General features: G+C 42.0%; 1 protein-coding gene across 14 annotated transcripts in view; it reads right to left on the bottom strand.

Moving 5' to 3' along the window:
- The window catches only part of PPP4R1 (protein phosphatase 4 regulatory subunit 1), a 62,716-nt gene that overhangs the window by 9,574 nt on the left and 37,043 nt on the right, over positions 1-16,099 (bottom strand). For all 14 annotated transcript variants that reach the window (XM_053247367.1, XM_053247370.1, XM_053247356.1 and 11 more), the window contains 7 exons: positions 14,740-14,805; positions 13,041-13,199; positions 11,659-11,789; positions 10,517-11,025; positions 3,700-3,875; positions 1,618-1,716; positions 269-454 (listed from right to left, as the gene is read on the bottom strand). In XM_053247367.1, coding sequence (XP_053103342.1) covers positions 269-454; positions 1,618-1,716; positions 3,700-3,875; positions 10,517-11,025; positions 11,659-11,789; positions 13,041-13,199; positions 14,740-14,805 — 1,326 coding nt within the window. The remainder of the gene's footprint in view (positions 1-268; positions 455-1,617; positions 1,717-3,699; positions 3,876-10,516; positions 11,026-11,658; positions 11,790-13,040; positions 13,200-14,739; positions 14,806-16,099) is intronic.

Here is a 16,099-nt window from a genome sequence, read left to right as displayed (position 1 = left end):
TTCAGCTGTAGCTCATGGCTGAAGAGAGAGACCAAAAACAAACAGTCATCTCTGGAAAGACAAAATGAAGACTAACACTGAAAGAACAAAGAGGAGAGGAGCATCACTTTTATCCATGACCCTAACCCCCCCCCCCAGTGGTCACTATGAGACATTGCAGTTGAGAGCTGATGCTGCCAGGGTCCTAGCTCCAACAGGAAAATCCAATGCACAACAACTCAACTTTATACCACATCTGGATACATGCTTTTCAGAGATGTAGCATTACCTGCATATCAGAGGCTAGAGTTTCATAGGTATCTTTCAGACAGTGCCAGTTCTGTCTACCCAAGGTAAGTGCCACACCTGGAAGGCTATAGGCACAGTGCTTTGCAATCTCTGTGTCAACCGTCTGAGCTCGAGAGGGATCAGTCATGGATAAATACTGGTCCAGCAAGGCCTGAGGTACAACATCCTGGATTGGAAAGCAGAATTTAAAAGTACATTCTGAAGGTTAGAAATCTAAATACACAGGGTCCAGAAATTCATCATACACAGTGGTTGATAATCCTGCTAAGGATGCAAAGCTGTATTCTGCAGTAGATTTTAGCTTCCTGAAAGCCTCTTTTATTGAGAACAAACTTGCCCAGGCAACTGCCCCTCTTAGCTGGAGTCAATGAGCTGATGAGGCTGAGGCAGACCTTACAGTGTACAATTTGCCTGAGTTATTAGCACACATTCTAAAGATGCAGGAAGCTGGACAAGCCATTCTGAAGGAGCTTATGGTGACAAGAGGATATCCAATTTGTACTTTTGACAATCACAACTAACAGAGGCACTGGGCTAAAAATAAAAGGGGAGGGATTTCTCTTCTGGCCTTCCCTTTTGCATTAAGTATGACTGGCCCTTTAAGCTAAAAGGAAAACACTTGTACAGAAGCCTGTCAAGGCAACAGACAATCTGGGACTCTGCACTATTGCATCTCTTGGCTGTAAAAGCCCAAGAAAAGAAGTCAGGGGGAAGCAGCTAGTCAGTCTGTGCCACCCCTCCTGCTACAGTGGAGGGACAAGTGCTGCTGCCTCTCCTAGGTTCCTGTTTGGGGAAGCTTGCAGTTGAGAACTTGTCCATGCGCTCATCATTCCACCAGAGGGAGAAGGCAGCCACTGGCAGCGATTCCCTGCCACAGTTCCAGAAAGCACCAAGGAAGTGGCGACTAAGAAGAAGAGGATTGGCTACTACTACAACACTAAAAGCAGGTGTGGTAGAGTTTTCCTTTGGTTTTGAAATGCCGGGAGTCCCTGTGTGTATCACAAAGCCTGATTTTGGATGGTGATTTCTGGCTCTCTCTAGAGGCACTTTTGCAACCGGGTAGCACTGCTTGGCCAACTGCATGTGCAGCTCAGATTGCCATCAGTTGCTGACAAGGCTACAGCAGCCTGTGTTCGGAGACACAAGTTCCCATTTTAAATACCAACTTTCAGTACATAAAAGTGAGAAAAAATTATACTGAACAACTGGTCAAAGATAAGTTATGCTTAGAGTTCTTAGACATATAATGCAACAGTGAGCGAGACATTAGTCACTTCCTATGCATTTTCAAATGTATCACATGTGCAAGAGAAAAGCTCTTAAGAATACCTGAATTTTAGATTTTTTCTCTTCTTCAGGGCTGAAACTGCTATTAGTGCTCAAATCTGAATCATTATGAATGTAACGAAGAGCAGATTCCACAATGTCCTATGGTAGGGAGCAAAAGAAACAAAATGCAGGCATACTCTTAGGATTACAACATTTAGAAATGGTACTTCAATTCCATTTCCTATTGTAGCACTTGCTTTCTAATTTCATGGGGATCAGGCTTGGGGTGAGTATAGGTGTCTGTCTGTATGTGTTTTAAAGATATGGCATTGCTGGTGCAGCGTGGTGTAGTGGTTAGAGTGCTGGAGTAGGACCAGGGAGACCCGAGTTCAAATCCCCATTCAGCCATGAATACAACAAAAAGTTGAAGGACACCTATACCACCCCCCCAAAAAAGCCCTTATCATAAAATATTACAAGAATTGGAATATAACAGAAGAACTATGGATCTACAATCCAAAGAAAACTAGGCAAATCTACAACTCACTGAAATAAACAGGTTTTAAGCAGAAATTAAACTCACATAGGACCATGACACAAATAATATTTCATACAAGGTGTAAATGGATGTAAGAAAAACATGCCCGCAAACTGTATTGTGCACTAGAATGCATCCATCTACAGCAAAGACCTCCTTGCACAATTTGCACAGAACACTTGACATGTCTTTATGTTCCTACATCAGTGGTTCAAAAATTCATGTATGAAGTGGACTCTTTGCTTGTTATCACATAAATGGGTAAAAATATAGAACCAATGCAGCTCTGTTTAGAATACATGTGTATTCATTTTAGAACCAATTCTCATTCAAGCAATCGAGAATTGGTTCAAAAATGAATAAACACGGATTCTAAACAGAGCTGTATTGGTTCTATATTTTTGCTGGCCTTTGGCCGAAATAAACAAATACATACATACATTCAAGCAATCTGGTTGAGTTATGGTTTTAATAGGAACTAAAGAAGCCCCAGTAATTTGTGAATTCTAAAATGTGATTTGTGAATTCTAAAATAATCTAATTTTCAATTTAAATACAAACTAAGCAACAATTTAAGAAGGCTGCATTACATAGTACTTTTCATCTCCTAACTTTTGCTAGCATTTAACACCAACAGAATTGCTCCAGAAACTGAAAAAGAACGTAGCATCTGTGCCAAAATGTACCTTTCACTGGTGCACAGATCCTACTGGCCTGATGCTATGAAGCCCTGTAGCCTGACAAGTAACAGCTCTCCAAAAAATCTCAGGCAAATTTTCTCAGCTCTACATCCTTAGATTATGTACACTGGAAAAACTGGGAACTGAGCTTGCAAAGCAAGTTATCGGCCATTGAACTATGAGTCCTCCGCTAATAGTGCATGAGCCAGCTGGGGTGGTCAGTACCTTCTAGAGGGACAAATGCTCACCATGATTTTTGACGTCTATCTACACCCCCGCCCCCACCCCGAGAAGGAAAAGAGGTGATAGCGTTGCAATAATTTCAGCTTCCACTGTGATGCTTTTATTGTCCTGAACATAAGGTCTGCAGCAGCCACATTTGCAATGGTGTTTTGAAGCTTTTGAAATGTTTAAACACACACAAACTATTATAACATCTTACAGATATTGTCAGAGGAAGAGAAATGAAAATTGGCAGGAACTTCCTCCAAAGATTACTACATGAAGGCGCAACATTCCCTTACTGAATGTTTCTTGCTAAGAGGGAGGAAAAACTACTTGCACAAGAAAGCTTTTACTTCACAAAAGTACTTTGTTAATTTATTATTAATTTTTCTCTCTTTCCCCCCTAATCAGTTATGTTAGTGCAGCAAACCAGCTACAGTAACTGCAGGCTCAAATGACCCTGGGGAGAAAAGCGAGATTTAATCTTAAGAACCTCAGTAATTGAATTGAATTTATATGTCAAATTTGTATGCATAAAAATATGTTAAATAAATAAATAAATAAATAAATAAATTCCACTCTAGAGCAAGTATCCTTTTCTGGTAGAGTGCAAAACGTGATGCTCTCTCCCTTCCAGCATTAAGTATGTTTCAGTCAAAGTCGTCTAAAATGATACATTCACAACAGCCAAGTAGTTACCTCAACAGCATCACTGATTAAAGGCACCGTGTCATCCTGAATTAAGTTACAGTTCAGTTGGTCTTTGATGCTCAGCTCATTCCGACAGTCCACCAATTTGCCAGGACCTGCTGCAGTCTCTTCCTGAGGGTCCAGACTTGAGGCTCGGAGGGCAGCAGAGAGCACCTCCACTTGTGCTATGCATCAAAGAAAGTATATATAGCATGTCAGAGAGTAGTTTCACAGCTAAAATCACAAGCATTTCACTGAAGTGCCTTTGCCATGTAGAAGGACCATCTTTCCCTAAATCAGCCACCATGCCAATTACAGGACATTCCTCCAAGCAAGCTTGCTTTGTATTCCATCAGTGAATGAGATGAGAAGCCTTTGCGAATATTGCTCCAAGGCTGTGGAATGATCTCTTCTCCCCGTGGTCACCTCAAGAGGTGAATTTGCAACTCTTTAATTGTTTTCAAAATACCTATTTTGCCTGGCTTTTGGTTCCATTGTCTACTTTTTGAGTTGTTCTTTTTGATCTTAGCTAATTTCTTTGCTTCTCCATCTCAGTTGTTTCTTCCTGCACTGTACAGGACCAACATCAGGAGTCAATTAGGTTAAGCTCCAGTCTGGAGGGGTCCCACCCAGCTGACCCCTGAAGCTTAGTGTCCGCCTTCTTGTAGTGGTAAGCATGAGCCTCGCTGGATGACTCACACTGCTACTGCCTTCTCTTACTTTCTCTCCATCTGCAAACAGGTCCTCCCCACCTGCCCAGGAGACCTGCAATTATTCAGAGTACTCTGAATGGAAGTTGATTTGCTGATGGGGAGGATGGGAGGAAGGGGCTGCCACTGTTGTTGAGAAACTCTGCAGTGGCAGCACCTCCTCCCACTCCACATTTCTGAAAGGAGGAAGGACGTGGCAGTGGCTCCTCCTATCCTCCAAAAATGGGAAGGGAAGGCGCTGCCACCTCTGCAAACTTCATCCCTACTTTCTGATACCCCTTTGGACAAATGGGAGGTGGGTTATCTCCAGCTCCTCCTCTTCCCCCTCAGAGGGTAGAAGCCACTAGCAAGTCCCCTTTCCCCATTCACCAGGTACGATGGGGTGTGTGCGTGACCAGCGTAGGATTTTGCCCCAGGCTACTACGACCTGGTGCTGGCCCTAGCACCCTGTCTTTGCTGGTAGACCTCAGTAAGCTTTCTCTCCTCCTCTGCATTCCTTTTGTCTTTCTATACTTCATGCTTGTTTCCTCTCAGGCACTCTCTGCCATCTTACCTCAGCAGCAGCACACCTCTATGCACATTTAATCAGAAGTAAATTTCAACCGTTTACTCCCTAGCAAGTGGGATTAAGATTAAAATCTAGACCTTTCTTCCCATTTCTTTGCCCCTGCTTTTTCTTTCTGTACTCTACATTTTCCTAATCTTATTGGCCCCAGTGAATCAAGGCATGCTGTTTTACTGCAATGCTGTTTCCCCCCAAACCTATTATTTTATGGAACCAGCTCACTGTTTAAAATATGAAAAGAAACTTTCTCCAAGATGTTTTGAGAACTGCTGCTTCTCAGTTCTATTTTATTAAATTTATATTCAATCTTTCTTCCATGATGGAGTTTGTGGCAGATCCACATCTTTGTTCTGTATCTGCAATCTTCTTTATTTTTAAAGAAGTCATAAAGAAAACAAGTTTCCATTCCTCATAGATAGGGTTTCTGAACATATGCAACAAGATAAAAAGGAATCAAGATGTATTAAGTCCTTGAATCTAGACTTTCCATTGGTTGAGTATAGCCTTTCACATTTTGATAGTAAACTGTGGAGTATGTATCATATGTTTACCCATTTTAGATTCAAGGACACGCCATATTAATAATAATAATACACATTGTTAATATTCCTAAAATATGAAGATTTACTATGGAGCTTTGTGCCATTTAATTTGATGAAACCTTTGTTTCTGAGTAAATTACCCACCCCAGACTAAATCACTGGTGGTGGCCAACAGACAGGGTTCATTGTAGGGTGGTCTCTCTGCTATACAGTGAGCTGTATTGGTAGTTATTAAATCCAATAGAGATGAAAGGAGCAATTCATACTGTGGAACCCATTGTTTCTCACTATTTGCCCATTAAGACAGAGGTCACTGTGTTGGTAATGCTCAGCCTAGATTTTTAGGCTTTTCAAGAGATTGAGGGAGTGGAATCTTCTTTTGAAAAAACAAAACAGAAGTTCAGTGTTGAATATACAACTAGAAGAACCGTGACATTGGGAACTAATTGCCAATAGCTTTGCCTACAAAGTACAAAGAGAAGCTTGCTAACTTTTGAGCTGGATGCATGATGTATCCATAGAATAAATAAGCAATTATTTAGTACATTAAATGTTCAAAGAATGTCCCAAATATTACTTTATTAATCCTTACTGTTTCTTAGGAATGTTGTATTATTATGTATATAATACAGATTCAGGGGTGGGGGAACAGACTAGGACTTGATGGCTTGCCAAAGGCTATGAGCTCATGGCTGAAGCAATATCTGAAGTGGGAACTTGGGGCTCACAGCTCTCCCACTTGGCCACCACAAATCAGGACGGGGCATCTATTCAAGTCCTCTGCAACAACAGCAGTCCCTTGATCTAAACCAGACCTGAAAGGGCTTATTCACTTGGCATGTAAAACCATAGAAGGAATGAGATTTTGCAATTTCCAGACGTATAAATTGGAAGATGTTATTTTTAGCAGTTTATCTGAATAACACTCATTTTCTTACAGTATCATTTGAAGGCATCATTACAAGTTTTTAATTGGATTTTATCTTTGGTTTTGACTCACTGCATATAGTGGGTGGTTGCCAGCACTAGCCAAATGTAGTGCTTTTGATACTGGTACCAGCATCAATAATTACCTACTTCAATTTCCATTCAGGTGCAGCCTTCTTTGTGGCTTAGTTCTAATCAAAAAATAGCTCTCCTTTACTCCTAAAAAGTTTGCAGCACGAACTTGGTGACTGCCAGTAGGGATGTGCACGAACCGGATCGGAGGCCATGTTGGAGGCCTCCGAACCGGTTCGGAAATGGACCGGTCCAGCACTGAGGGGGGGGGTCTACCTTTAAGGGTGGGGGGGTAGAACTTACCCCTCCCGCCGCTCTTCCCCATCCGGCGCTGTGTTTTAAATTGAAGTTTTCGGGGCTGCACCGTTCCTCCCTGCCACCCCTGCCCCCGTCGTTGCCCGGAAGAAGCAGTAATACAAGCACGCATGCGCGTGTCGCGGTGCGTGTGCCTGTCGCGCGTGCGCACGGCGGCGACAGGCACACACGCGCCGCGACGCGCGCATGCGTGCTTGTATTACTGCTTCTTCCAGGCAACGACGGGGGCAGGGGTGGCAGGGAGGAACGGTGCAGCCCCGAAAACTTCAATTTAAAACACAGCGCCGGATGGGGAAGAGCGGCGGGAGGGGTAAGTTCTACCCCCCCGCCCTTAAAGGTAGACCCCCCCTCAGTGCCGGACTGCGCCGCGTGGTTCCGTGCACACCACTAACTGCCAGGTCATCACTAGTGGACATAGTGTACTTTCCCTGTGATGTGACATATGTATTATTTCCTCAACAAGGAGACCTGCATTCTGTTGCTCATTCCACAGTGGCCCAATTGTTCAAATCAAGCCTGTGCTGAATATTCTCCACATTCTGTATTTGCTTCAAAATTGAGCTGTTTGGCACAGCTCAACAAGTTACCATATGTGCACTTCACAAAACATTTGAGTTGTTTTGATGGTGTTTGAAGCCCCTTTGTTCCACTGGCGGCAGTGGCTGCTGCTGTTCAGTGCCATTTTGCTCCTACTTCTTCACCTTCGAGTCCTCTGCCTCGCTGTCTAGATCTCTGTTTAATCCAACTGGCTAAGGCAAACATGTGATTCTGTTTTAGAAGTGTCTACGGCATCAGGTCAGATGTAGAGACTTGACTTAATTGACAAGATCACACGAGTCACCACAGCCAAAAGGATCCAATGGCAGTATGGACAAATGAGGCAGAGCAATGTGGGGGCAAAAATGAAAGAAAATTGCACATAATTGTACTGAACACTGATTTCTTCAAGACTCAAATTTCCATAAAAGGGCCCTCAGGATTCTCTCTTATTTTCCCCCTTAAATGGTAGGGAAAGAACATGCAAATTCATTCTTTTCAGGACAAGGTGTTTAGTCCAGATCACACAACCACTTAATTTCAACTTCTCTAAGTGTTTTCATTCACTTACTATGTTCTACTTTTTATTTTACTTTTCTTATGTCTCTACCATTCTGTTGCTAAAATACTGTGTCTGCATAGAAACACAACATCCTCTTTTTAAAATCTGCAACTTCTCTTTCCTGAAGTGCCATCATTTCCTTTCTGTCTGTTTCCTCCTTGCTTCATAACAGATAAAGTTGCTACAGTTACACAATGAGGCATGTACTTATGAAAAAAAACATGTTGTGAAGCATTTCCCTATGAACATTTCGAACATTAAATCTCATATTTGAAGTGACTTCTACTATGTAAAACAGTAAGAAGATGGCAATAATTAAATTACATGTGTGAAGCTTTTATCAGTGTTCGCAAGCAGTATGCAACAGTAAACATATTTTAACCACAAGACAAAACCAATCCACTATAAACACAGAGGCAGGAAGTTTCCTAATAAAATGTATTTTGAGGTTTGCGGTTCAAACCTGAACCAGTTAAACTGATCAAAGATGCACTCAGCAATGAACTGTGCATGCCAACTGTTTGACAGCTGACATTATTAACTGAGCAAGTATCCTTTTTTCTTGGTCACATCCTACTCTTTCAAAAGGAACTGCTCAGATTTATTATTAAAAGTAAGCAATTTTCAATAACCAGAAAACTCCTGATTGGCTGCAGTCAGCAATTTTAAAAAGCATGGGTATATTATCCCAATTAGCAAAGGGAGTAATCCAAGATTCAAAAAGACATATTTGGAAAGGCTGAATGTTGTGAAACAGACAAATGGGCTCCTATTTTGGATGGGGGGGAGGGGCGGCTCTCCTACTTCCTGCAAAGTAGTGCTACAATCAACCAACACCCTTGATATAGTAATGGATTTTGCTGGTACAGTTTTTATGTATCAGGAGCGTTTAAGCTTGTCAAGCCCTGTGCATAAGTCTAGGCTAGTTCTAAAAACAATCAAGAAGGATGCAGTCTAACACACATGCTTCTAACTAGGGATATTCACGGAACCGGCTGGCCCAGACTCGAACCTTTCCAGACCAATTTGGTCCGGCACCCCTTCAACCTCCTCCCCCGCCCCCGCGGTTGGGTGGGGGTTTGCAAATTCTTTAAAACATTTTTTAAAAATTGTTTTACCTTTAGCCCCTTTGATGGGCTTCCTCTAGGCCACGGGGGGTTCCACAAAGGTTCCCGCTCTCCCGCCAGCCTCGGTCATCACCGCCGCGGCCCATTTGGTCGCTTTTTCTTGGCCCGTTCAGGCCTCCATATGTTGGTGCGGCGGCGATTTTATCCACCACCACGCATACGCAAATGGCCTCTGCGAGGCCTGGCATGGCCCAGGGCCTTGCAGAGGCAATTTTTGGCTGCCACGCATGCACAAATGGCCTCTGTGAGGCCCTGTGCCATGCCAGGACTCGCAGAGGTCATTTGCGCATGCACAGTGGTGGACAAAATGGCAGCCACACACAAAATGGCCACCGCACCAAAGGCCCAAACGGGCCAAAAAAAAGTGTCCGTACGGGCAGTGGTGGTGATGACTGAGGGCAGCGGGGGGAGGGGGAACATTTGCTGACCCCCCACCCTGTGGCCTAGAGGAAGCCCCCCAAAGGGGCTAAAAGTAAAAAAAAAATTGAACACCCCTGAACCGTCGGGGGTGGGGGGTGGGGAGGAGTTTGCGCTGCTATACAATGTTGTGCAAGAGCTAGTAGAAAAATGGAAGGAGAATGATAACAGCAGCAAACCTCTCAGACATATATAGTATATGAGATTGTACAAGAGACTGCATATCTTGTTGCTGCACAAGCACTTAAGAGAACCCTTTTCTGCTAGTAGCTGTGCCACAGCCTCCATTATCACAAGAACTAGTTTGGAATGGAGGTTCCTTTTGTCACACAATGCCTTTACAATATACCCTTACGTTAGTCTAAGGGGTTATGCTAGCGCTAAGCTAGTTTGGATCCTGTCCAACGGATACAAGTTTTATTTATTTATCTAAGTTCGAGCCCCTGGTGGCGCAGTGGTAAAACTGCCACCCTGTAACCAGAAGGTTACGTTCGATCCTGACCAAGGGGCTCAAGGTTGACTCAGCCTTCCATCCTTCCAAGGTCGGTAAAATGAGTACCCAGAATGTTGGGGGGGAATATGCTAAATCATTGTAAACCGCTTAGAGAGCTTCCAGCTATAGAGCGGTATATAAATGTAAGTGCTATTGCTATTGCTAAGTTGAATCTTAGATCATTCAACCTATTCAACATGGAAGCCCATTCTGTACAATGCATAACCAACAGACAAGCAGCAAAATGGCCATCAATGAATGAATTTTAGATCATTCAACCTATTCAACATGGAAGCCCATTCTGTACAATGCATAACCAACAGACAAGCAGCAAAATGGCCATCAGATGGTGAAGGTGTTCCAGAAGGTTGCAAACAATCTTGGTTGGCAGCTTTCAGCTCACTGAAAGATGCCCAGAGCCTTTTTGCAATTTAGTTAGTTAAACAATGTCAGAACCAATTTAATAAACCTTGACTGGTAATCAATCTGAATCTTTTTCCTTCCAGGGTGTCAAATTAAAATCTTGCCCCAAACTAGAAGTGCTTTAATGTGTTAATACCTTTAACATCTGGATCATCCATATGAGGCTCCAAATTTTCTATCATTTCTTCCAGTTCCTTTCTTGTTGCCATGGTAATGTTTGAAGAAGCTGGTACAACAACTTCCTGTTTTCCTTTCTGAGTTTCTGAATCAACTATTCCTGCAGTTTCCTGAAGCTCTAAATCAATATCTATCTCAGGAAGTGGAGTCCTCCAGAAATGGAATGAGTTATATAATTCCTGCTCTGAAACAGAGTTTTCCTGGGAACTCGATGGAGATGCTGGTAGCACTGCTATGCTACAGTGATCAAAACTTTGTACATTCTCATGTGCAGTTTCTTTAGGTGATTCCAGAGACAAAACGCAAGGTAATACTGTCTTAGCCTGGGAATGAACTAACAGGGAATTACTCTCTTCCTTGGCATTTTCAAGAGTCTCTGCAAAATCATCAGCATCTAAAGGCAACAACTCTGTCTGGCTTTGTACATTATGTATTGGGGAGTCTTCCATATCCACAAGTCTTTCATTGCTAGACAAAGGAAATAAATGAAAACGTTAAGATATCCATCACAATGGTTACAAATATGTATCTGTTTATATAATGGGTGGTGAGCCTGCAGCATGGGATGCACAATGGGGGAAACGAATTGCCTGGACAGCAACAAGAAGAGGTAGACTAGAGGTTTAAAAACCCCCACCAAAGTATAGGAAGCTGCACATGTACTGTAGTGTACAATATATTGTTCTCAATTTCTGGCCAATTTGATTTCTATACCGCCCTGAGCCATTTTCGGAAGGGCAGTACAGAAATCAGATAGATAGATAGACAGACAGACAGACAGACAGACAGATAGATAGATAAGCCACCACTGATCTAAATAAGGACTCTTGGGCCTCACTAATCCTCCCACCCATCTACTGATAAGAGCATCATAATTAAGGTCCTTTCACAACACACTGGAAATAAACATTTGGTACACACAGCCCAAGAAATTCAAATTACTAGACACCTCTGAAAAAGGGACATTTTTATCACTAGTACCTCGCAGAAAACACGAAGACTACTTCATAAACAGCGGCATGACATGCAACCAAAAGATAAGCAAAATTTTCTTAAATGCCATCAAACCTCAATAATTTCATGTTTTAAATTAGTCCATACCTATGTTCCTCTGCACAGTTCTGATCCTCAGTGTTCTTACATTCTTCTTCTTTAAAAAACTGACCACTGCTGGATGGGTTAGCAAACGTCGATATGAAAGGCCCCAGGGACTGAAAGGCAGCTTGGCGGACCTAGAGTAACGTGTTCCAGAGAGTTCCTTTAAATACAGCTGCTTGTACTGAACACTCCAGCTGTCAGGAGTGGAAAATTGGTAAGTTCCCATGGGTACATTGCAGGGAAATCTTGCATCTGGGAACGAGGCCAATAAGTGGGACACAAAAATGTGCTCTGCTAACTGCATCAAGGAATGAGGGCTGCTCCTGATGCTACTTTTGAAAGAGATGATGCATTCTTGTGTCACACCAGAGTCTGAAGACACATCCAAATGCATGATAAGAATAGTTATGTATCTGTCTCTATGAGAACATAATTTCTATACATTCTAGAGAAATCTGACATCATTTACATGTCTTCTCTCAGAGATTCCTGCATTGCATTTTACCTCTATATTCAAAACTCACAGAGTGCACAGATCTTTAAAGTAAAGCAAGAAACAGTCCTTTAACCATTGAACAGAAGTCAGGACAGTATGAACTCGAAAATACTTGCATACTACTACAAAACATGTTTTAAAAGTGAAAGAGGAGAACCAATTAATTAACAGGGCAGCATGTTGCATACAAAGTAGTCAGGATTCTGACTTGGCCCCAAAGAACCACAGACTTCTATTTGTTTGCACTTTCTGCTTATTATTTCAGGCTCAGTTTTTATCTTCTTGTCAAACCACCTCACCAATCTCTGCATCACAATAGTACTTCCACTGTGCATGATAGTGTTTATTTTCATAACTGGAGGTTACCAAAGGTTCTTTTTTTGGCATCCATTTTCCTCTCGGTTCTCAGAAACAAGACATAACAAGGGTCATCCCTTGTTATTTTATTTATTCATTACATTTATAAACTGCCCCCATCCAGAGGTTCTGGGTGGTGTTATCTCGAAGATGCCATGAAAAACAAATCCTCAGAATTGTAATTTTTAAAAATAATTTTAAAATGTTATATTAATATTTGGAAAGCTATGTACAGAATTCTGAAAAAAATATCTGGTACTTCGTGCAGAATCCTGAAAATATCAGCTTTCATTAAAAAAATGTTTCTTGCTCTCACAGAGATACATTTGAAAACATATTATCAGGGTCTGCAAAGAGCTTCAAAGTTCAGAGGATAGAACTTTTATACTTTGTTTATCATATGTCCCTCCCTCACATCAACAGTATTACCAAAGCTTATATTATTAACTGAAGTTTTTCGGAATAAATCGAAGACACATAGAATTTAAGACAGTTAAAGAAAGTAATGGGACCTTAATAACTGACTTCTTACCCATCGTGAAGGGTCACTGATAAGGTTAATAAAAAGTGTTGACAGTTTTGTTCGACGGACCTCCTGTGACGTGGCACATGAAACCGCCATAAAGCATTCAGCACAAGCCTTCCGTACACCCCATACATTATCGGAGCAAAGCTGGAAAAATCTAGGCAGCTGAAAAATGCAAAACATGATACAAACTTTCATGGAGGAAATTAACTTGGGGTTTGTCTTGTTCTGTTGAAGTAATTCCTCATATGTTTGTAAAATATTATTAGAAGGAAAAAATGACTCTCTGATAAGGACATGATTAAGACTGTGTGGGATTGACATTTTATTTACTGCTGTTGGTTACTCTTTTATACTGTAGCCTTCAACTATCACTAATACTACTTTTAGCAATAATAAAACAAAATTGATTCTATTTTCTCACAGGTCAGAGTACTGGATGTTGGCAAGGATAATACAAATTATGATTTTCCAGCATTAATGTTTAAGGATGTGGTCTCAAATCTACTTTTGTCATGAAAGAAAGTTACTCTACTTGTATCAAACACACCTATTTTTGCAATTTATCTATCACTAATTTTATATCATGCTCTTATACCTATTTGTGTAGGCATAAGTGCATGGTATAATGCTGTACATTTTGAATACATGGTTATTTACATACATCAAGTGGTCAAATGAAAAATCAGATGTGTGTATAAGATTTCTCATAAGAAAAACAGACTAAATACTGGCAGGCTGAGAGAAAGGTATTCCTGAAGCAAGATCTTTGTAGGCATGCATATCTATCTATCTATCTATCTATCTATCTAATTCTCCTGGGTGTGCCTTGGAATGTGCATCCCAGTGCCCAGCTGATTGGCTAGGTGGCGGACATGCCTGATTGGCTGAGGCGCACCCAGGAGGATTGGTTGCCGCAGCGGCGGGCCCAGCCGCGGAGGCCAGAGGTGGCGGCGGGCCTGGCCCGGCCATGGAGGGAAGGCCCAGGAAGGGGGAAAGAAAGTGCGGGGGCAGAAGTGGTGGTGGGGAGCAGGCGGCTGGGTCCCAGAAGCAGAAAATGGCGCAGAAGGTGGGGGCGGGGGGAAGAGGTAACTGCCAGCCCCAAAGAGCGCACAGATGTTCTGTGCAGGGTTGGCTAGTATTTTTAAAAAATTATTATATTTGTACACTGCCCCAAACGGTTTGCAGCAATATAAAACAAATTAAAACAAAAATTAAAGCCTTAAAACAAAGATGGGAGGCTCTTATTTCAGCAGTGAGCGCATTCCAGAGTCTTGGGGCAGCAACAGAGAAGGCCCATCCCTTCTCTATGTATCCATTACACATGGATACATGTGTAAAGACAGAAAGCAACAGCATAATTTGTTAGGTCAGATGACAACTCAGTCCATAATGTCTCCAGTGCAAAAATGTTTCCATATCTCATAAGAAACTGTGTCAAGTCACAAGACTGTTCCCAGATATGAAATGCATTACCTATCACAAACTGAGCCCATTTCTGAAGATCTAAGAAGCCATGAACATCTTTTGATTTTTTTTTTTTAAAGGAAATTAAAGACCACTGCTGAATAAATACATACTATGGTAACACTGATTCAAATGGGACTGAGGGGCACTGTAACTGGACTGGACTGCAGCCTATCAGAAGGACATCAAAGCTCATATAGGAATCTTATTCTGAAATACTGTATTTCAACTGGCTTACCAGCATTTCTTCTGTGGCTTGCTGTCCAACTACGCTACAGATATCACCAAAATTGGCGGCACATACCTGCAAAAAATAACATTTCTTTTAGAATTACGATACCCCGATACAAGAATCAATGGCTGCAATGCAGATATATACTTTTCTCTTCAAATCAACTGTGGGAGCAAACTCGCAAAGAATATCTTATTTATTGGTAAGACAAAAATCTATGTAAATATAGTTATATTTATCTAGCAACTCCATAATGATGTCAGGTGTGTGTGTTTTTGTGTGTTGGGGAGAAATGATAAGTAAGGAAATGCTTCTCTCTCTAAGATATAAGGTTCACTCTTCTCCCTCTGGTGCATTAGGGATTACCCTTTGTTACAAAACTTATGTTGAATGGGGTGAGCACACCAAATAAAGTCTAATTTAGAGAAGCCAATAAGGGTTTCATTTCATATTCAACAGTTCACCATCGGTGTTCCTGTAACAAGGACTCCCAGATGTTGTGGACTGCAATTCCCATAATCCCCAGCCAAAGGCTGGGGGTGATGGGAGTTGTAGTCATCATTTGGGAATCCCTGTTACAGGAAATACTGTTCACAATATTGGTACTCCGGAGAAAATTTTTGACCACATGTCTAAATAAATAATGACCTTGGGGAATTTTGCCTTCCACCATAGTGGAATAGCTCATTTGCTTGACTCATCTAAAATTATGTTGCAATGGGTTCAGATGTAACACAAACTGTAATTTGTTTAGCTAAGCTATGGTTTTGTGTTATGACTGAACTTGAGTCCGCCCGAAACCATGATTTGTTTGAGCATGACAAACCAGGATCTGAATCTATAGTTTGCAAAGCACAGTTTGTGCTAAGTGTAGATTCCCATTATGTCTGAATTCAGACCACTGCACCCCCAGGCCCCAATAAAGACAAGACACATACAGTTGGATAAACTAGGGCCACTTTATTAATTTAAGAGACATGCTGCAGCGAGGCATGACAATTCAGAGTGCGGTCATCCCAAATAAGGATCACAAGGAGGACCGCCCAACCCCAGGTGACAGACTAAGTGTTAATTCCGCCTGGAAAGAATCTGGACCTCATAACAACCACGGGGTAAAACCTCACTGAGGGGAGTTTAGGCCGCCCCGACCATCCAGGCTGCAAAACTCTAAGTACTGGGTGCTGGCCTGCCTCTGGGTAGGGGTGGGTCCCAGTCCAAAGGCTGCAAAACCTGCAAGGGCTGTTCCTCGGCTTGCCTACTCACCTGAAACAGTCCTCCAGTCAAACACCGATTACAACAGTTAAACTAAACCACACTCATTGGCAAGTGACCAATCAAACAGATGACAACCTTACATCAACTTCAG

Source organism: Hemicordylus capensis, chromosome 4 (genome assembly GCF_027244095.1).
Source record: "Hemicordylus capensis ecotype Gifberg chromosome 4, rHemCap1.1.pri, whole genome shotgun sequence".
NCBI classification, from domain to species: Eukaryota; Metazoa; Chordata; class Lepidosauria; order Squamata; family Cordylidae; genus Hemicordylus; species Hemicordylus capensis.
This window is presented reverse-complemented; position numbering and strand designations above follow the sequence as displayed.